The 23611-nt window shown below is 38.3% G+C and overlaps 1 protein-coding gene across 1 annotated transcript in view; it reads right to left on the reverse strand.

Moving 5' to 3' along the window:
* The window catches only part of atp8b3 (ATPase phospholipid transporting 8B3), a 67198-nt gene that overhangs the window by 4092 nt on the left and 39495 nt on the right, over nt 1-23611 (reverse strand). Inside the window, exons 15-26 of the mRNA XM_057841184.1 lie at nt 15981-16169; nt 15769-15881; nt 15376-15543; nt 13648-13759; nt 12201-12276; nt 12014-12131; nt 11063-11249; nt 10767-10990; nt 10512-10595; nt 5068-5292; nt 4848-4986; nt 61-191 (exon numbers count right to left, since the gene is read on the reverse strand). Of these exons, the coding sequence (XP_057697167.1) occupies nt 61-191; nt 4848-4986; nt 5068-5292; nt 10512-10595; nt 10767-10990; nt 11063-11249; nt 12014-12131; nt 12201-12276; nt 13648-13759; nt 15376-15543; nt 15769-15881; nt 15981-16169 (1766 nt within the window). The remainder of the gene's footprint in view (nt 1-60; nt 192-4847; nt 4987-5067; nt 5293-10511; nt 10596-10766; nt 10991-11062; nt 11250-12013; nt 12132-12200; nt 12277-13647; nt 13760-15375; nt 15544-15768; nt 15882-15980; nt 16170-23611) is intronic.

Genomic DNA, 23611 nt, shown 5'->3' on the forward strand with positions numbered 1-23611 from the left:
CTGTATTGATTTGGAATTGGAGTGAAATTTTACCCGCAGCAAATATTGGACATGTTTTACCTTAAGTTTGCCACGGGAAATTCGGATGATAGTGAGGGCGCGAAAGGTCATTGAAGGCAACACGGCCGTCCAGGCAGTGAGAAGAGCTGTGAGCCAAACGACTGGATTCGCAAAGGCCTCGTCAGATGCGCCTGTTGAAAAGCCCAGAAATAACACAGTAAAATCCATAAATTTCATACAGCAAAATACAGTACTTTATTAAAGACATATTGTATAGACAAGTTTCCAATGTACTTCTGCTTTACTTCCTGCTCGAGACTTCCGTTTTCACATTATTTAACATTGACAGCAATGGTGCTGGAGTGGCATCACTCACTAATAACTCTGAAAAAACACTTTGGAAATACTGCATCCTTCTGCAATCTCGACATGGGAGGACAACAAAAAGAAATGGCCGAGGGTGACAACAAGTAAAATATCATCTTATTTTATTGACTCCAGTGCCTCAATGCTCCGTAGCACAAAGCATGGGGGCTGGTAACAAATGAGGGAGACGTCGAAACTGCAAGCTTTGCATGTATCGCGTGTCCCGGACGTTAGTGTCGTCATGCTGCCGCTGTGTCATGGAAGGCATGTTCTCCGAAAATATGAAAACTAAAATCTGTCACAAGAAACGACTTTCTTGCCTTTGCTATTCATATTACGATGATGATTGTAATTATAAAGTTTAACAATGTTTACTACTACGGCTGCTGCTATAGCTGCTACAACAACAACACAACCAAAGTTCCGGGGAAATGATGTTCTTCGGTGGGTTTCTTATCCACGAAGTGATAAGAACAAACAATCTTTTAGGTGGAGCCTTTAAGTTTAGAGAAGTGATCCATATTCTTGAAATATTGTCTGCTGCTGGTTTGGGATGTAAGGCGTGTGGCACGATACATGTAGCTTGTAGCTGGTTGGTGATAAAAACATTCCCCTTCAAACTATATACTGTATTTAGGGGCTGCCAGGACTTCGCACAGCCACGCATAGCACAGAAAGTCCTGGACCCTTGTTTACGTTGTGCTAAATCCATTTTTGGAGAGTCAGCGGGTTCCTTTGATTAGATTTTGGCTTCGTCAACACACTGCTAACTTCAGCCGCAACCCTTGATGTTTTGTTGAAAACGGAAGTTCAGAGCAGAAATTTTCCAAGATGTTGCCGCCCATGTTTCGCTCAGGAAACTTGTGTATATACTGTAATACAAAAGACCATCCAGTTGTCTTAAAATGTGAATCTATAGCATACTTTGTTCAAAACACCAAAGCTCACAAATTACAGTGGTCTATAGAAATAGGTGTAAAACGATACATGATTTATCTTTATTGGTGCAGCACAATCGAATCATAATTGATCTCAATGCAAAGCAGTGATCAGCATCGTCATCTCTTAGATATGCAGTATTGTTAAAAAAGAATGATTTTCATTCAAATGTCTCAAATGCTTCAACAACAAAATTGTCAATTGATTGCTTTTGTATATGGCGGAAAACACAGACAAGACCGAAAAAAACAGTTTCTGCTCTTGCGCTCCTTTTTAAAAGAATACGTTTTGTATGTTTGGGAAATAGCTCTACTTAGAACTACAGCGAGAGTCAACTTCCTAAATGAAGGATTGGGAAGCAAAATGGGAAATATCCTGTATTCGTTTGCCAATCTTTAATGGGAAACTAAATATATAGTCCACAAGGCAATTTGGGAAAACAAAATCACTTTTGACCAACACCTGTTTTAATACTGTATATGGTGGAAAACACAGACAAGACTGAAAAAGCAGTTTCTGCTCTTGCACTCCCCTTTAAAAGAAACTACTGTATTTTAAGCCAAAACAACTGATGTGTTTGATAGAACAATATGTCTATATGCTGCTATAGCAGATTCATGGCACATTAAGCCCCCAAACTGTAATTAATTTGCCTGTTTTACCCTGGAAACCCCCGTTTACAGACGTCGCGCAACCGTTTTTGCTTGATCCCAGCCATGAAAACAAGGTAAGTAATTATATTTATTATTCAAAATGTCTCATTTTTAGGGTAGAATCATTAATTGATGTCTAATATTTTGTTTAAAAAAAAAAACTACTTAAAAAAATTATTCACTCGCATATTTTAAACTATTAAACAAATTACACCACAATGAAAAAATTGGTGTCTGTAAAAAAAGTCACGGATATCTACCTCATAACTATTGCTAAATTGTATATTTTTTAGGGGTGTCAAATGATTAAAATTTTTAATCGAGTTAATTACAGCTTAAAAATTAATTAATCGTAATTAATCACAATTAATCGCAATTCAAACCATCTCTAAAATATGCCATATTTTTCTGTAAATTATTGTTGGAATGGAAAGATAAGACACAAGGCGAATATATACATACAACATACTGTACATAAGTACTGTATTTGTTTATTGTAACAATAAATCCACAAATGGCATTATTAACATTCTTTCTGTTAAAGTGATCCACGGATAGAAAGACTTATAGTTTATAAAAGACAACTGTTATAGTTACAAGTCATAGTAATTTTATATTAAAACCCCTCTTCATGTTTTTGTTTGAATAAAATTTGTAAAAATTTCAATCAAAAGTTGAGTTAATATAATAATAATAATAAGAATAAAAATAACAATAATAAGAATAGAGTGACCAAAGTCTGAGTAAGTTTTACGCGTATTTTGCATAGCTATTTTGATATGGAATCCCAGTTCATTTTGCATTGTTGTTTAACTGTGACAATAGGGCCTCATTACTATAGACTGAAGTGCTTTTCTTTTTGTGAACATTATTATTTTGAGAGAGATAGGAATATTATTTTTGTTGTGCTTTCACTAAACGATACTAATGTTTGTTGTGAATGAGAAGCTTATGCCAATAAACGGCGCGGTCCAAAGAACGCCTGTGTCCACTCGACTTTATAAAATACATATCTCTGTACATATCTTACCCAAAATACAACAAGAGACACATAATTGCCACTAAAAGAGAGAAAACTTACCGAAATATGTGTGGAGCACAAATAGCAATTTGCATTGCATTGTGCATACAGCATACACATCTCACAACTACTAATTTCTCCCACGTTTAGAAGAAATAACATTCGTATGGAACGGCGCTGCCCCCAAGCGGCCGGTGGCATTGTCTTCACTCTTAATGTCCATAAACGGCTTCATTGTAATCTGTTAAAGGCAATGTGCGAGCTGGTCATTCAGTGCATGCGTTAATTGCGTCAAATATTTTAACGTGATTAATTTAAAAAATTAATTAACGCCCGTTAACGCGATAATTTTGACAGCCCTAATTTTTTTGTTACTGTCGCATTTTGTTTGTTGTCGTATTCCCCGATATGTTAGATAATGAATAATCAATCCAAACAAAGAAAAACTAAAAAGAAAAACATTTAAAAGGGTAAAAATTAGGGCTGTCAAAATTATCGCGTTAACGGGCGGTAATTAATTTTTTTAATTAATCACGTTAAAATATTTGATGCAATTAACGCACATGCCCCGCTCAAACAGATTAAAATGACAGAACAGTGCAAAGTCCACTTGTTACTTGTGTTTTTTGGAGTTTTATCGCCCTCTGCTGGTGCTTGGGTGCGACTGATTTTAACGGCTGCAGCACCCATGAGCATTGTGTAATTATTGACATCAACAATGGCGGGCTACTAGTTTATTTTTTGATGGAAAATTTTACAAATTTTATTAAAACGAAATCATTAAGAGGGGTTTTAATATAAAATTTCTATAACTTGTACTAACATTTATCTTTTAAGAACTACAAGTCTTTCTATCCATGGATCGCTTTAAAAGAATGTTAATAATGTTAATGACATCTTGATTTATTCTTATTACAAACAAATACATTACTTATGTACCGTATGTTGAATGTATATATCCATTTTGTGTCTTATCTTTCCATTCCAACAATAATTTACAGAAAAATTTGGCATATTCTATAGATGGTTTGAATTGCGATTAATTACGATTAATTTTCAAATTGTAATTAACTCGATTAAAAATTTTAATCGTTTGACAGCCCTAGTAAATATAAGAAAAAGATAATCTCGACCACTCCTTGATGTCTGCGATTTCTCCATTGCGACCCTTGTTATATTACCATGTTTCACCCATTAAATCCCCCAAAAATCTAGCTGTGGCCATTCACAGCTGTGTCTTGACACTTAGTGATACATGCGAAATGGAGTTTTTGGATCGAAACAACGTAAGTACGCGATAATATCTCGTTAAAGTCATGGCGTCTGTAATTCTGCTCTCGCGTGCTCTCACCTCCAGATAGGGTTTTGCTATTTAAAAAAACATGTTTTTTTTTAAAAAAAAAATGCCGTCCTGTCAAAATTTATTCTTCCACCAGAAAATTGAGATTTTAAGCTTTCCAATGATATATCACACATGCATATTGGACAATTTTGAAATTTGGCCAAATTGGGGGTCTCATAGCGGAACTTCAAGTCACCTGAGTGTTTTCCGCCATATATTGTTTTAAATCAAAGGCCCTTGAATAAAATTGTGACAGACTTTGTAGTATCAGCCGATATCATACAAAAAAAATCAGTATAATATCGTATTGAAATTGATGACTTTCAACCCCAGTATTTAACTATTAGCTGCCATTGACGGCGATAAACGTCCGTTCCGTTTCAACTGAACGATCACTGAAACCTCACGCTAAAAATGGATTTGACGGCTATCGGTGTGTGTGGCAACCAACCATTTTGTCACTTTTCTATAAAGGTTAATAAAAAATAAAAAATTAAAAAAAAACTTGGTCAATGTAGATATGTACCGTAAAATAAATAATCAGCAGGTGCACTCTGGTATAAGAACTTGCTGTGAGTGATCCTTGAACAGATGAAGTAGAGCAGCAAAGAAACGCAAACAGCTCCAATGTTGTACTTTGTCCAGTGTTTGGTCAACAGCACGATCTGATGGAACAGAACCGACGTCATCTTGAGCATGAGTAAAATAACAATACTGGTGTTCTATTCTACGTGTGCGACTCTGACCTCTATGTTGGCAGTAAATACGGCTGCCATGGACACAGTGACCGCCATGGTCTGGTAGTCGATGGCAGTGTTGTAGTAGACTCCACAGGGTATGAAGAAGAGAACAAGTGAAGCATAGAGGGCGTACACAAGTGACGCGAACAACATTAGGGGATTGGAAAGCTCCTGCCTCTGCCCACACTGGTACAGTTCAGGCCACCTCAGGCTGTTCTCTGCACTCACGTCCTTCAATGCAACAATGAAATTACTATTAAGGATGTGGTTGGTGAGGCTGTTGCCACTATAAACTAACCACAGTAAAGCTGTTGAATGGTTGCACTTTTATTTAGATGTCTTAAGGTTCTCAAAAAGGAACAAATACATCATTTGGTTTCATATAAAGTAACTGGTGCCATAGTGAAGCAACATTGATAGACGATATACTGTCATCTCGTCTTGTTTTACTGGACCCGGCTTCTTTATCTGTAATAAAAAAATATTCAGTCTAAAAGTTCCAATGATATAATATTGTATTACACTGAAAACCTTAAAGATAGCCCTTAGGTCTTAAAGCGGAAGTTCAGGATTTTTGATATTAGGCTTAATCTTCGAGTTAGCAGGGGTTTAGTTTAGTGCTGCAACGATTAATCGATTAACTCGAGTATTCGATTAGAAAAAAATATTCGAATTAAATTTTGTTGCTTCGAGTATTCGTTTAATTAAAGTGGCGTTGTAATGGTTTATTTTGAAAGTTTTTGCATTTAGTTTTATTGATTAGGGTGGATACACTGCCCTCTGGTCTGCCTCTTTTCACATGGCCGAATCCAACTGCTCTCTGTTAAGACCAACGTAAGTTTTTGGTTGAGCTAATGTCATTCATAATTTAGTTTATTGGTATTTTTAGCCGTTTTTATGTGGGAATATTTGTCTGAACCATTTGTTAAGAGCATTGTAAAAAAAACTTTAGCATTTTATAGCATTTAAGCTAGCAGAATTTTTCTATGTAAGATAGCCTGTTGTTCTTTTGTTGTACATCGATCCTTATTTTTAGAAAAAAATATATACCGTTTGAGACTCAGCTCAGGTATTTGAATTTTTCATGTTCCTTATCCGATTACTCGATTATTCGAACTAACTAGTCCATCAATTAATCGACTACTAAAATATTCGATAGCTGCAGCCCTAGTTTAGTTAGTTGGTGGAGTTGATTTCAACAAACTCCGTCTTGTTTGCAAGTTATTTGTTAGTTTCAGGGCTCTGGAGTGGCTAAGGTAGCGCGAATCAATGGCATCATTATAGCATGCCAATAAAAAAACGATACAGATCTACAGATCCAACATAGTCAAATAAATTCAAAACACAGATCATTGTTTCAAAACACCCATACGGCCAAAACAATGTCACACCAAACTGTTGTAATTCATTTCATTCTGCAGGACTTTTTTTTTTTTCTTAGATGCATAATACAACCCCAATAAAGAGTGCTTCGGTCACTCGTTCTCACGCTGCATTCGAGAAAGGTGGGAAGTCGGACTTAATCCGCTCGGAGGGTACCAGTTGCAACCTTCAAGCATTCCAAGCGAATGTAAACAGCAAAGATGGCTGATCGTCACAAGTCGTTTTTTATTTTGGCCTTCAAAAGACATTTTGACCTCCAGCAAACCTGACTTCTCATAAGCAATCAAATAGTGGAGGCGTACCAATGATATTTTTCCAGATTAGAGGTCGGAAACTCTGACTTCCCACCTTCCTCAAATACAGCATCAGTCTGTTGAGTTAACTGATGGCCGGCAACATGGCGAAATGTGCATTTAGAGGCTGTGGAAACATACAGAAGAAACGGGCAAAGGAAAGTTTCCACAAATTCCCTATGAAGAACGAGGAAAAATATAAACTGGTCAGTTGCTGCTGGCTACATAAAAAATCAGCGGTGAAAAAAAACCGATGTGATATCACTCCGCCCTGCTCCTCTGCAGAGCTTCTGGATTACAAATGCTGATGTTCACACTACAATTATTGACATAAGTTTTAATAACTTTATCCTGAAAACATAGCCAACATTACTGATTGCATGGGTCATCGATGATTTTCATGATTTTGTTGTTTTTTATTGGCATGCTATAATGGTGCCATTGACTCACGTTAGCTTAGCCACTCTGGAGCCCTGAAACTAACAAATAACTTGCAAACGAAACGGAATATGTTGAAATCGACTCAAACAACTAACTAAACCCACAGTAACTTGAAAATTAAGCCTTAATATAAAAAATCCCGAACTTCCGCTTTAAGAAAAGTATGCCAACTATAAATACTCTACAAACACAAAAGTCAGACAGTAACTTGAAAATCACATTGACTCATGTTTTAGGAGTAGCTAATGCCAACCTTAGTTGACGAGTAATAAAACCAGTAACTATCTGTGTTAACTTTAGCAAGGACCTTATCGCTAAGCTAGTATTACCATTAGATTTACTCGATATCAAATCCCAACACAAATACTATTAGCTTGGGACAAGTAGTAGTATATCTGGAGAAGGTTTGCGCTAGCTTCTAGCATTAAAGCTACCTAGACAGGGGCTAGTGTTCAAGATAGGTAGCAGGTAAGACTATTAAAGCTTTAGGTTTAGGGCAATGATAGCTAATACAATTGCAGAAAAATGACTTACCATAAGTTCTAGCTTTTGTTAGCACACTTGGTTGAAATTAAAGGATCCATAGAGGTTCATCCAGTGGAGTTAATGTGCATGTAGCTAATTTCAAACAAACCACCCACCATTTAGCTGCAAATTAATCTTTAAATGCTGATGCGTTAAACATTTTAACAATTTGTTATCAGAATCTCGACTCAAACGGGAGCGTGAATAACAAACCAGCAATTAGCGTTTGCACATTCATCAAATGAGATCAAAAGCTGTTAATTTTTACCTAAAAAGATGAAATCCTTGCATTTACTGTCAGGTTCAGATGACTTGGAGGCAAACAGTGAAAATAATGGATTGAGCCTTTCATATAGAGCAGGTTAATTGGACCATACCAAGTCTGCAGTGTCAAGGGGGGTTAGAATTTTCATGCAGGAAGCTTTTAATAAGCCTTTGGTTCATAATTTGCACATTGTTTTGAATAAGTTAGCTTATTTTCTATGTGGTAGTAAATTCATTATTATAAGTGGCTTTCATTGGTTTGTTAATTTTTGTTTTGGTTTTGGTGTGATGTGTTCCCTCCATTTATACTACGAAATGGCCTGATCCACCACGATACTGCTTTAAGTTTGTCATGTAAATCTCATCTGATTGGCTGGCAAAAGTAACAGTTGAGTATGGAACCCCAGAGAGTCCAAATTGAAAAAATAAAAACAACATTTTGAAATAAATACCTTGATAAATAACAAAATGTGAAATATGGCCCATAAATTGTAAAAAAAAAAAAAAATTATTATAAAAAAGATTTTACAAGATAAAAGGCATTTTTCACAAAGTATTTTCTTTAAATTTCATATGCTTTTTTCCACAATAACCTTTTTTTAATTTAGTTTTTCAGCAAAATAAGATTTTACAAGATAAAAAAAACACCAAACATTTATTTTATTTTTTTTATAATGTATTTTTCCAAAATGGCCTTTTTATTTCATAAAATAATTTTCCTTTACCAGCAAAATGAAGAGTGTGTTGTCAATGAAATGGATCAGACAGGGTTAGTTAAGTGATTGGCTGAATGTATGGTGGAGTCCGGCTAGCTGCGCTAGCATTTGGTAGCGTCAATGAACTGTTAGGTAAACTTCCAGAAAGCATCTGATCAAAAACACACTGCTACTGAAATCCTCACATAGGCTGAGTGAAAAGCCATTCATTACTATCCAACTGGTTCCAACTTCTCTGAGTAACTCTGAAAGTGATGCTATCAAATGCTAGCGCAGCTAGCCAGACTCCACAATCCATTCAGCCAATCACTTAACTAACTCCGTCTGATCCATTTCATTGACAGCACACTCTTCATTTTGCTGGTAAAGGAAAATTACATTATGAAATAATGCCTAAGCCTAATTTATGCTTCTGCGTTGCGGTGACGGTGTAGCAATGGCGTTGACCCTATGTCGTCAATGAGTGTTTAAAGTTCTACGTCAAGGGAACTCGTTGCTCTGTAATTCACCGCCAAACCACTAGAGGGGTGTTGCGTTGTGTTTGTATGGTTTTGGGGGACTCTTCTCGAATTCCTTTAGTTTTCTTCCGGTTACGCAACAATTTGCAGCGGAGATGGAATGTGCATTTAGTTTAGTATTTGCAGCTGCAGCTAATCAATATTGAACAACTGGCTGTGTGTTTGGGATCATTGTCATGCTGAAAGACCCAGCCACGTCTCATCTTCAATGCCCTTGCTGATGGAGATTTTCACTCAAAATCTCTCGATACATGGCCCCATTCATTCTTTCGTTTACACAGATCAGTCGTCCTGGTCCCTTTGCAGAAAAACAGCCCCAAAGCATGATGTTTCCACCCCCATGCTTCACAGTGGGTATGGTGTTCTTCAGATGCAATTCAATATTCCTTCTCCTCCAAACACGAGAACCTGTGTTTCTACCAAAAATTTCTATTTTGGTTTCATCTGACCATAACACATTCTCCCAGTCCTCTTCTGGATCATCCAAATGCTATCTAGTGAACCGCAGACGGGCCTGGATGTGTACTTTCTTCAGCAGGGGGACACGTCTGGCAGTGCAGGATTTGAGTCCCTGGCGGCGCATTGTGTTGCTAATAATAGCCTTTGTTACTGTGGTCCCAGCTCTCTGTAGGTCATTCACTAGGTCCCCCCGTGTGGTTCTGGGATTTTTTGCTCACCGTTCTTGTTATCATTTTGACGCCACGGGGATAGATCTTGCATGGAGCCCCAGATCGAGGGAGATTATCAGTGGTCTTGTATGTCTTCCATTTTCTAATAATTGCTCCCACAGCTGATTTCTTTACACCAAGCGTTTTACCTATAGCAGATTCAGTCTTCCCAGCGTGGTGCAGGTCTACAATCTTGTCTCTGTTGTCCTTTGACAGCTCTTTGGTCTTGGCCACGGTGGAGTTTGGAGTGTGACTGACTGAAGTTGTGGACAGGTGTCTTTTATACCGATAATGAGTTAAAACAGGTGCCATTAATACAGGTAAGGAGTGGAGCCTCGTTAGACCTGGTTAGAGCCTCTTTGACAGCCAGAAATCTTGCTTGATTGTAGGTGACCAAATACTTATTTTCCACTCTAATTTGGAAATAAATTCTTTAAAAATCAAACAATGTGATTTTCTGTGGTTTTTTTCCCCCCACATTCTGTCTCTCATGGTTGAGGTTTACCCATGTTGACAATTACAGGCCTCTCTAATCTTTTAGAGTGGGAGAACTTGCACAATTGGTGATTGACTAAATACTTATTTGCTCCACTGTATATGTTAGTATTATCAATGGCAGTTAAAGAAAGCCAAATTAATTACCTTTTCAAAGAAAGCCACAAACATAATCTGGAATGATGTGTAGAAGGCAGTGTAAAATGCGATGAACCATGTCTCATACAAAGACTGCAAGACAGAAACAATATTTTTAGTGGTAACACTGTAAAAAAGAAAGAAAGAAAATGATTCATATTTGTTCATGCATTAATAATAGCTTAAAACATGAATATACCCCAAAACGTTACGTGAGGAACAAATATTTGACATATAATTTTTAAATTCGTTCGGACATCACACCTGAGCACTGCAACCATTGAAGATGCCAAACCACAGGTGCACTAGTGTAAAGCTACAGGTCTTAAAGAGGAAGTAGCACAGGAAGAGGGATATTCGTCGGTATGACCAGCGTCCGTGAACCAGCAACAGCCTTTGCAGAAATCGGAACCTGGATAGGGAAAAGTCAGCATTCTGCACAGCTTGACCTCCTTCCACTCCTGCCAATCCAACACCGACGTGGGCAGCTAAAGTCACATTATAAACGTGAGTAAAAAAAAAAAACTGAATATACTTAGTGTGAGATTGTGTTCCCTTACTTTTGATCATGTTTACATCATTTGCACCATCTCCGATGGACAAAGTAATGGAACTTGTGTGCTTCCTGACCAAAGTAACTATGTCTGCCTTCTGGCCAGGTGTTACCCGGCAGCACAACACCGTCTGACATTGTTGTGCAATGCCCATGAATTTGGCAGCCCATTCTGGTCTTTGGTCAAATTCTGTCTGTAAAGAATATAACAGGTTAACTATTTAATGGCCCCTACGTACTGTATAACATTTCTAGGTCAAAATGACTTTTGAGTTACTGATTATTTTATGTGCTCGAAGTGAGTGTATGTGTTAGTGTTGTATGTTAGTATATCATTTCACATATTACTTTCACACTAAACCACAAATGGGCGCTCAAGGCCAGTGCTTCAACATTGGCGGTAACTTATAAAAAAAGAAAAACAACTGAGAAGGGCTAAACAAAAAGCAAAAAGAAAATCATATTCTGCAAATTACAAACTACAAATCATGAAATATGCAGCCGAGAACGATAATTGTGTAACGTTAGCATACCATACACTTTATTCAGCCTGTTGTTCTCCATTCTATTTTTATTTTAACTTGCCTTTCAAGGTGACATGTCTGTTCTTAGTGTTGGATTTTATCAAATAAATTTCCCTCAAAAATGCAATTTATACTCCAATGTGACTTGTTTTTTTCCTCTTCATTGCGCATTTTTTGGCTGTTGCGACTTTTAGACTGAAAAATACGGTAGTTGCTTTGAATCGCAATTGTCCTCTTATTAAATTTTGTTTTTATTTATGATCTCTTTGTTATTTTTGCAGGGGAATGGACAGAATAAGAACTTCATTGCGCGGTACAAATGATGGTTTTGCCGTGTACTATATGACAGTACACCCTATTGGCTGCTGTAGCAGACTGCATCGTCTTGATGAGATAAAGCTTGTTGGAGAATTGATGACTATATTTCTGTTTACCAGCTCAGGCCCAGTAAGAACCACAGCAGTCTGTACTGCAGCCTTTTGAACAGTCCACAGATCTGTCTGCCTGAGTTTCAGGAAATGGACCCCAGGGTCTGGCGATTGAAGGATCTGCCTGTTATAAATCAAACATGAAATCATTAATACAATACATTCATTTTCTTTATTCCCAATCACGACTGACCTCAACTCCTGCCAGTCCAGTAATCTTGTATCGGGATCCAGTAGTTTACATGCATATCCAATGTTGATAGCCGTTTCTTGTAGGTGGAAACCACAACAACGAATTAGGAAATACATGTTTGTGTACGTACTAGGGGTGTAACGGTACACAAAAATCTCGGTTCGGTACGTACCTCAGTTTTGAGGTCACGGTTCGGTTCATTTTTGGTACAGTAAGAAAACAAAATGCAAAATATAAATGTGATAGTTGTTTATTACACACTTTTGTGCTTTCAACAATAGAAACAGTAGCCTATACAAAGCTAGAATTCTGCTCAAAAAGTAGTGGGTGTTTAAAGATAATAATCCAACAACAATTTGCATTTCAGACCCCCCGTATTGGTCAGTTTTTTTTCTGAAAGAAAGAAGAAAAAAGAAGTCCTGTGCTAAAGAGAAAAGCAATCCCAATGACAAAGATTTTAACATGTATTTTACAAATGAAATGCCTCCATTTTTTTTTCTTATGAACGGTTTCAGAAGCTTTATTGGTGGATTTTCTCAAGTTAAAGCGCCACACAGAAATTAATAAATTTAATTGTGTAAGCAGGATCTGTGTATTATTCGTATTATTTAATTACAGGTGTTTTAGCTCATTTCAATGTATTTTATTTAAATGGGCTATTATTTTTTTTTATTATGTGTCTGTATTTTACAAATGGGATGTAGTATTCATTTATATTGTATATTTTATGTTGTATAACTTTAGTTCCTATGTGAATATTAGTTCCTGTTTGTTTTGTTGTGGTAGGAGGGTTTTGTATTGAATATGGGGCCGTGTTGGTTATTATTATTATAGCAGAGAAGACAACTGTAAATCAACAAAGACAAGTCAACTGTGCCCTGATCTACCACTCAAGAGATCTGATGGACTCAAAAAGTGGGTTACGATTGCATATTAGTTTGAAAATCGACCGGATCCACATCCACCGTATTTTTACACAAGTGACTTCCGGTCTGCTAGCTAGTAGTATTGATGCAGGAGGGCCGTGTCTTGCATCAAATAATAAACTCTGCCATTCTTTTCGCATGCATCGCGTTGAGCCGTTTCTGGGATGCGTCTAACACGCGGCCGCACTGCGACTGGTGTGCATTGGCTGATTGACTTTAACGGCCGCGTTTCACTGCGTTCTCGCGGCGGCCACATTGTCGCGCTGTTTACGTTTCTTACTGTCCTACCGTGTTGGCCCTCATTATATTAGAGAAGACAAAGTAAATATAATCTACACAAAGAAACTGTAACCCGATCGACTCACAGCCTCGAAAAGTAAGGGTTACATTATGTCAGAAACTCGTTCGGTAGCCTCCGTTCCGAACCGAGTACTAAGTACCGAAATGGTTCAATATGAATACATGTACCGTTACACCCTAACTACGTACGCATTTTGATTTTCCTACTTGGATTCCCATACCTTTTTTGTCTCCTGTAAGAACCCATACTTTAATCCCAGCTTGTTGAAGGAGAGAAATCGTCTCAGGAACGCCTTCTTGGAGTCGATCCTCTATCGCTGTAACCCCTAGAAGCTACAGATCATAAAAATCAGACCTACAGTGGGGAGAACAAGTATTTGATACACTGCCAATGGGAAAACCCATTGGCAGTGTATCAAATACTTGTTCTCCCCACTGTAAATTCACTTTGAGTTCTGTAAAAGGGACAGTGACAATTCTATTCATCCAATGGCAACTGAAATGTAAATCATACTGACAAATTACATTCATTTTCACCCTTTCATAGTGGTCCCAACCAGTGTTGTCACAGATTACTTGAAAAAGTAATTGAATTACTGATTACGCCTCACAAAAGTAATCTAGTTAATTAATTTTATTATCAAAGTAACTAAGTTACTTTATAAGTAATTTATCGGTTACATTTTACCAATTTTTCTCCTTGTGCCGCCTCAACATAAGAATAACAATAGAAAAATGTCATCGCATGTAATTAATTTTCCGATAATTTAATTCAAAGGGGAAGATCAGAATTTTTCACATAAGGCTTAATCATCGAGTTAGCGGAGGTTTAATTAGTTGATTTCAGCCACCATCGTGCTAGCTTAGCCACTCAAGAGCCCTGAAACTAACAAATAACTGACAAACTGCATGGAACCAACTAATTAAATCCCGCTAACTTGAAGATTAAACCTAATGTCAAAAATTCTGAATTCCAGGTTAGAGTTTAGGAGTTAGGATTAACAGCATAGCAGTAGTGGCAAAGTAAAATCATGAAAATTGCACAACATCAACAACACACAAATGAATTGCACAGGACAATAAACACAAGAGTGGGGGCAGGCGCGGATGCGCACGCACAACCCGGAAGTACCATGTACACACACGCGGTCAAATTGGCCACAAAACGTAGAGGCAATTTAGCACTTTACACTCAGTCGGATTCACAACACATCCGAAAGATGCTACACGAACACATCACCTCTTGGCATAAATGTGCATCACGAATATGATGTAAACAGTGGTCGCCGCTTAACCGCCTTTGCAACTGCAAAGCTACGAAATAGCTACGCATTTAGGGGCTCCAACTTATCACTGGAACCCTCCAGAATGAAGGAAAAATACGTTCATTCATGGACGCACACAGATCAACATTCCCTCGCACATCCCAACAGGTGGCTGCACTCGACTCGAATGTGCACAGTGTTCCTCACGCCTTCCTCAGTCCCAAAACACATAGCGCGTGTAATGCAAGACCAAAACTTGAAGAACTATGAGCGGTTACCAAGGAAACTAACACGGGGCAGGAACCTTCCTAACATTTTCTATTCAAAATGCTCATTGTACATGACTACAATATTCTTCATTCTACATCCATTATGAGGCAATAACAAAATAGTAACGCGCAGACACTAAGGAAACTAACTTTAATCAGATTACTGGTTTGGAAACATAAATGCGTTAGATTACTTGTTACTGAAAGAAAGTAATCAGATTACTGTAACGCGTCACTCACGTTACTGACAACACTGGTCCTAACAATACTCGTCTCAACAATGCTCATGAATTTAAAAGAAAATAGCTTTTGAATCACTGTCCACTTTAAAATTTGAAGAACGTTTTTGCCAATCAATATGAACACATCATTTAAACAGCATTTAAAAAAATGTAATATTTAATAGCGAGCCTACTTGGAGATCTTGCTCCATCTCATCATAAAGCGTCTCCAGCAAGGCGTTGCGGTCGAAGGTCGCCATGGTAGCAGCCTGAGCCATAGTTTTGCTCCACTGATTCCATGACATCTCCGAAACCGATCGAACGGCAATGCACAAGGTCCTCAGACAAGACCGGGAAAACAGCTGGAAAAAAAAATACAAGTTGTATGTACTGTATACCTATAGAGTGGTTAGTCGCTTCCCCCACTGTTAACAGTTACTCTGAACAGATTGTACAAGAATTGACTTATCTGGTCACATGTAGCAGTCTGTTTTGTTAAATTTCCATTAGTGGCCCTCAGAGAAGTAGATGTTTTGCAGTTCAACCTATTGTTGTGCCCAACAGCATGTTTGTGTAGATGTACGGACCTCTAGGGCTTGTTCAGTGCTTTCCTGATGTGGACAGTCCCTCTGCAGCCTCTCCAGTATCACTATGTCAGCTCCCTTGCAGTAGAGTTTTAAAGCCCCCTCCGGCTCCCGGACTGCATCAGATGGGAATAAAACCAGCAAAGCACTGAGAACAACCCCCAAAAAGCAGTTCAAAGAGTGGGGGTGAGGCATAGAGTCATTGATTCACTCACCCAAAACCGACATCCGTCTTCTATGGCTGGTGAAGTCAAGTAATGCTAGTAGCTTATAGTGACGTGTGACACCCATTTCGGAGACGTTTATTACGTCTCTGGTTCTGGAAAGGAAGACCCAGCCCAGCTCTCTGGCGGTGCCAACGAGAGCTTCCTCATCGGGAGATGATGCTTGGTAAACTGGAGCATCTTAGAAAACACGAGTAGGAGAATATCATCAAAATCAGATTATCCAGCATGTTGGTAAAAAAGCTGTGTGTACTACACAAGCTTCGCCTGTTGGATTTGTTTCCACAGATTAGAGCGAATATGCGCTAGTGAGTCATATCAGATGTTCTATTTGTATGAGCTACGTCCATGATTACATCATTTATTTTGGGCAGTCAGTTCAGTTTTAGGGTTTGGGTTAGGGTCCAATTTTAATCAAGTTTATTCATTTAGGCTGAAAAATCGAAAGATCCTAATGGACTTCACAGCAACTGCTGCCATTAAATTTAATTGGTAAATATTATAATATCCATTTGAAGTGGGAGGGTAGTCTAGTGCCATCAGTTAAGCAGTGTCTGACCAAGCCATGGTAGCAATTATTACTTTACATTCAAGTGAGTATGCAGTAATTAAGTATTAAAAGATTTTTTTTCTCCAAAAAATGTGGTAATGGTACAGTATCGGTATCGGCCGATACCACAAACCAGGTGTCGAAATTGGTATCGGGAGTCAAAAAAATAATATCAGTGCAGCACTAATTACAAGTTTTTCAGGTAAAGTATTCTTCATGCCTGGATATTGGTGAATAATCTATCTGGATGTGTATCTATCGCTTATGTAATATGTTCAACATCAAGCTACATTAATTCTTTAGCCCAGCTATAGCTTTTCGCATTGTATGTTGGCACAACACTACTAAAAAAGCTACTAAACTTTAATTTAGGCATGTGCCAGTATGATGGTATGATATTCTTGCGGGATGATCACATTAAGCTAAAATATTACAGTATCACAGTATTGTATTTACAGCTCTAAAATGTGTTACTTTGAAATATCTGGGTTTGAAAAATAAATAAATAAATAAATACTTTTTTCCAATGAACAGGATTTTTATTTTTCAAAACATATTAGCAAATTGGAACATAAGTATAATTTTAAGTTAAAAAAACAAAACATTAAACTAAAATAATGCAGTCCTTTAAGTCAGTGTTTTTCAGTGAGAGATCGTCAGGTGTTCCGCGAGAAGTTATCCGATATCGCTTTTTTTTTTTTTTTTTTACATCGTCGGGCGGAGTTTGTAACAGTCACCTCCTTAGATGGTGCTCCTCTTGACATCCACCACACGGTAGCGCTGCTTTGGTAGAAGGTTGCGGTCATGTGCAAATGAGCAAGGTATTGCTCGTGTCGCGTTCAAGAACTGCTCAGATTTCTAGCCATTAGCCATCTTGCTGTCCGCGAAAATGTGGACCCCAGCACGTCTACTGTACATCATTTGATTAGAGTCGTCAAGTGTCAATATACACGAAAGTGTCCTTTCCATTTCATCCATATGAGAGACTGTCAATCCTCCCCGTGTTTTATCCCAACAGATTGTTGAAGACAGCAAGGTAGCTGATGGCTAGAAATCCGAGCAGTTCTTGAATGTGATGTGAGCAGTTGCATTTGCTCACGTTTCAAAACAAGTCGATTAACTATTTTGTTCGCCTCCATGAAAACACAGAGAAAAAAAGGCAACTTTTTTTGAGAAACACTACAAAGGTTGCCTGGTATACCAGACTCACCGCTGTTCCAGCGATTGAGTCTAGCGACCGTCCAGCGGATCAAATTCCGAGGGCGGAGCAAGCCACAGCAAACAGACAGCGGGGTGGACCAATCAGCGATGGGCAGACGTGACGTTGTTAAAGCGACAAGTAATTAGCTTGAGCGGAGAATGGAGAAGTTTGTTGAACATAGCTAGCGCGAGCCATGTTGACTGTTGTCAATGACTTGTTTCGATGTGTTTTTGGTCATTTAAAACTGGTTTTACCGCGGATTGGAACATATTCTCGGCTCTCCCGTATGCCATCTGTGTTGTTGTAGAGACGACTTTCGGCGCGCAAGAGTGACATTACTCGTTAAGAACACGTCACGCAAATAAACGAATCTGATTGGACGGTTAATTTTGTACCTTGCTCGAGAGGCCGTTAACGGGCTGGGTCCCAGACTATTTCTCACAGTGTTTGAAAAATACAGGGAGAAGAGTCTGGCTGTGCCAGGCAACTACAAAGGTAAATGAGAAAGCCCTCAAAGCCAGTTACCTTGTTGCTAAACCCAAAAAGAGACAATACTACCTGCCTGCAAAGCCATTGTCAATGAGATGCTTGCCCGTGATGCGATTAAAGACATTTCTAAAGTCCCCCTGTCAGACAATTCTGAGCTTCTCAAGCCTAACTGCTATTAAAAAAAAAAACAAAAAAACAACAGAGACTAAAAGCTAGGGTTGTTCCGATCGTGTTTTTTTGCTCCCGATCTGATCCCGATCGTTTTAGTTTGAGTATCTGCCGATCCCGATATTTCCCGATCCAATTGCTTTTTTTTGCTACCGATTCAATTCCAATCATTCCCGATAATTTCTCCCGATCATATACATTTTGGCAATGCATTAAGAAAAAAGGAATAAAACTCGGACAAATATATACATTCAACATACAGTACATAAGTACTGTATTTGTTTATTATGACAATAAATCCTCAAGTTGGCATTTACATTATTAACATTCTGTCTGTGACAGGGATCCACGGATAGAAAGACTTGCGACATTGTATATTGTGACTAAATATTGCCATCTAGTGTTGTTGAGCTTTCAGTAAATGATACTGAAGGCCATGGCCAAAAGCATAATGGGAAGTGGAACCATGACAAGTGGAACCATGACTGTGCGTCGTGCTACCAATTCATATATCTTCTCTGCGATGGGATATAACATAAGGTGTTAAGAAAAAGATCAATTGCTACCTTGCTTCCCCACATTGTTTCCCATGATATTTCTAATTGTAGGGAGAGGGATTGTAAGGCTTTAGTCAATTTAAATAAGGCTCCAAAGGCTGCCAAAATTCACTCTTCTTATTTTACAGTGCCTTTTAGCTCTCTATATAGGTAAAAAGGCGCCATTACAGATGAAGCGCGACAGTGCGTGAGTGGGTCGTGCAGCGCATGCATTAATTGCGTTAAATATTTTAACGTGATACATTTAAAAAAAAAATTAATTACCGCCCCCGTTATTGGGATAAATTTGATAACCCTACCTTAAGCCTAAACTAAAGACTCTGGATAAGTGTAACATATAATGTCTGTAACGTTAAATACAATTAGAAAACGATTTAATTAAAAAATATATATATTAAAAAAAGGCATGGCCGATATTTTTTTGCCGATTCCCATACTTTGAAAATGACGTGATCGGACCCGATTGATCGACATCTCTACTAAGAGCTGTTGACGAACATTCCTGCCAGGATATTGACTTTGTGTTTATCCATACAGGCTCAAGTTTCACACTGAGTAAGTATAAATATTGAGAAATTATTTAATAATTAAACATACTGTACAGAAACTAATTTGGAACATTTTTGGTTTGTGGTATGCGATATTTTTTTCCAATGTAAAAACGTGCTGTGATACAGAAAAGGTTGAAGAAGACTTTTTTAGGTGAGTCTAAACCCACAGCCACAGCTCAACATTATTACTATCAGAAAAATATTTTCCATAAAAAGCATGTGTGTATGACTTGTATAAGTTTACATTATACACACACTTTTTCCCAACACAGACTGTTGCCAGATAGAAAAAAAACACTACATTTTACCACCGCTAGACACACTTAACACGCTGAAGTTAACTCTCGTAGCTGGTGGGAAAGGTTCATGACAGTGTTTACTAACCTTTAATCATGTATAAATGCGAAATCATATTGGAGGTATTGCCTGCTCGGCAGCCACCCTTCGCAAACAGGTTTTACCTGTCGGTTAGCCCTCCTCATCTAAGCCGTGGCCGCCTGTAACTTTTCTGTAACTGAAATATTCCCATACCAGCAATTTCGTTTTTCTTCGAAAGGGGGAAAAAATTCAGGAGTTTCAACTCCTCCAGCCATTACGTAGCACAGCTAACTCACTGACACTGAGCAACAACCGTTGGGGGAGGGTTGAGCCTTATAGCTGCAAGCTCGGGATTTCTCCATGCATTTTTGGGACATAAAAAATAGCTAATACCTTAGGGACGGTATGACGGAATTTTTTTGCGGTTTTGAAACCTTGAAGTTTTCATACCACTGTATGTATGTATGTACTGTATACTTGAAACCTGTAATCGGCACATGTCTACTTTCATTACAGGCGCTTTGTTAAATCTGTAAGAGGTAATCCTTTTGTCTTTTAAAGTAAGTCAAAATATAAATGTCCGCTCAAAATGATCGAAACCAGCACTTGGCCTCTTTTGTACAAACTTGTATCAGGTACAGGTAGTCCTCGGGTCACGAACGAGTTCAGTTTCTATGCTGGCAACGTAATTTGAATTTCCGTGTAAAACAGAATGAACCCTTTGTATCGCAAAATAACTAATCAAAAGTCCAAAAGTAATGTATTTTGTTTAATGATGGAGGATAGTCCTGCATCTGCCTCTTGTGGCAGTGTTCAGTCTGGCTGGACTGACAGGGAGATTACACACTTATCTGACATTGATAAAGGGCAGCTGCACTCTGGTTTGACCCACATAAGACTGTAAGAACTTTAACCTAATATATGTTTGTATGTATTTGTAATTAATTTTAGAGCTACAGATTGTGGAGTTATGTGTGAGCGATTTGCTATGAGAATTGTAAATACGTTAGCATTCGTAGCGTTTAAGATAGCAGACTTTTGCTAAGCAAATTGGGCAAATCTAATGTACAAAATTTACATATTAATCAGAGTAGATGGATGTTTGAACAGCAATTGTTTTGTGTCAAGAGTTTTATTGTTAATACTAGAGCTGTCAAAATTATCGCGTTAACGGGCGGTAATTAATTTTTTAAATTATTCACGTTAAAATATTTGACACAATTAACGCATAAGCCCCGCTCAAACAGATTAAAATGACAGCTCAGGGTCATATGCACTTGTTACTTGTGTTTTTTGGAGTTTTGTCGCCCTTGGCTGGCGCTTGGATGCGACTGATTTTATGGGTTCAGCACCATGAGAATTGTGTAATTATTGACATCAACAATGGCGAGCTACTAGTTTATTTTGTGATTAAAAATTTTTACAAATTTTGTTAAAACGACAACATTAAGAGGGGTTTTAATATAAAATTTCTATAACTTATACGAACATTTATCTTTTAAGAACTACAAGTCTCGAACATTTATCTTTTAAGAACTACAAGTGTTTCTATCCATGGATCGCTTTAACAGAATAGTGTTGTATCGGTCGCGAACGATTCGTTCTTTTTGAACGAATTGTTTTGGTGAACGAGACCGAACTAATCATCATCTGCACTGATTCGTTCTATGAAGGTGGTGCTTGTTCGCTGCGTGGGAGGGCGTTGAGCAAGCGGCAGCGTCTTCTGACATCGCACACGACCAATCAGACGCCAGCCTCATCGCGGGCAGGGGAGGGACCGGAAACAGAATCAGGGCGTTTGTCACTCACGTCCACGTGTGGCCAATAAGCAGCCAGCGTGCAGGCAGGGGGGCAAGACTGAGTTTTGTCACTTCCCGTTCAGTGACTCGGTCCTCCGGTTCCTGACCTAGCTTGCTGCTAACTTGATTTTCCAGTAATGACTATGCGGTGAATGAATCAGAAAATGAAAGGAAATGACTTTGTCACATATTTGTTAACGTGGAGCCTATCAAATGCTGCTCAAACAGACAAAAACACCACACAAATCTAGCGAGCATTGTTTAGAGTAGTACTTTTCTCAACAAACTCGTGACTGCCTATGACGACATACTATCAAATTTACAGTAATTTAAAACACGGGTAGCTACGAGGCAAGCAAAAGCTGAGCTGCGGTCGCGTGACGGCAGTGAAGCGGGCAGAGAACTGTCACTATATGGAGGCTTCATGGCAGCGATATTTACCTCATATGTGCACAGAAAAAAATATTTAGTATGATCACCATAATACTGATTTGCAATGAAACTGTATATACATGTCAATTTTTCCCCGAGTGTTTTATTTTTTTTTTTCGTGTCAGCGTGTCGGGTGTTGGTTGGTTTGACAAATTATGTCAATCCGTCCATCATGTGCTACTCAAGCGCCCAAAACAACGCACGCAGACACGGGAGATGTCGCAATATGTCTACATTTTTCTTAACAGACTAATGAGAGTAGAAAGGCGACATCGTAAAGAGCAAACAATTATTTCTCGTCAGCATTTGACGATCTGAGATGCGGGGACGACAGGGGAGCTGACCGGATTATTTTATTTATTAATACCAGTGCAAAAATTCAACACGATCATCTTAATACTAAAAAACAAAAATACAACAGAGCGAGATGTAAATATGATGTGTTGGTCGTTCCATATTCAGAAATTAAACTTTCGATGTATTTTTATTTTCGTGACAGCAAACATGCTGTATATGTATGTGTGATCAAGAACCTGCTAAAGAAAGTCCGTGCGCCCCCGCCCCCTACTCCCCTCACAAAAGGAAAATGTTTAACCGTGTCCTAAATCGAAATGCAAGCACGAGCCATGACTTTGAGCCCATAGAACTAGGACAGACGACGCGGAAGTTCTCCCTCGCTTTTGCAGCAGCAGGAGGGAGACGAGGCTGTCTGTGAAAGCAGAATGATACCGCCTGTCACTCATTTCTGAAACTACGACGAGTGGTCAATGTGGAAGAGAGGGAGGGACCAAGCAATGTCACTTCCCGTTCAGTTATACTGCGAAGCGGTCTTTGGTGATTCGTTCGGCAACGTCACTTCCCGTTCAGTAACCGAACGATTCGTTTGGGCGGGGAGGGAGATGAGGGGGGCGAACGATTCGTTGAACGATTTGTTTGAACGAATCTTTTTACTGAACGAACCGGAATGGATTCGTTTGCTCAAGTGAACGACAAATCTCGTCACTATAACAGAATGCTAATAATGTTAATGCCATCTTGTTGATTTATTGTTATAATAAACAAATACAGTACTTATGTACAGTATGTTGAATGTATATATCTGTCTTGTGTCTTATCTTTCCATTCCAACAATAATTTACGGAAAAATATGGCATATTTCATGGATGGTTTGAATTGCGATTAATTACGATTAATTAATTTTTAAGCTGTGATTAACTTCATTACAAATTTTAATCGTTTGACAGCCCTAGTTAATGTGTGTGTTGTTTTGAACGTAAGTGTACATATGTGTGTTACAACTTTACAAATTGTCAAAAGTGAACGAGGTAAAAAGCTTTAAAAAGCAAAAATTGCCTTGTTTGTTGTCTGAAAAGCTGAACAACATCACATTTAGTGAGGAAAGAACACTTCATATTCATAAAGTAAAGTAAAAAACAAGATCTTGTGAGGTACAATAAGGTACGGTTTATTTGACAAAAAAAATGACTCGAGAAAAAATGGTGGACGAGACTCTGGCGTCGTAAAGTCGAAATCGCGTAAGTCGGGTACAGCGTAACC

Source organism: Corythoichthys intestinalis, chromosome 7 (genome assembly GCF_030265065.1).
Source record: "Corythoichthys intestinalis isolate RoL2023-P3 chromosome 7, ASM3026506v1, whole genome shotgun sequence".
NCBI classification, from domain to species: Eukaryota; Metazoa; Chordata; class Actinopteri; order Syngnathiformes; family Syngnathidae; genus Corythoichthys; species Corythoichthys intestinalis.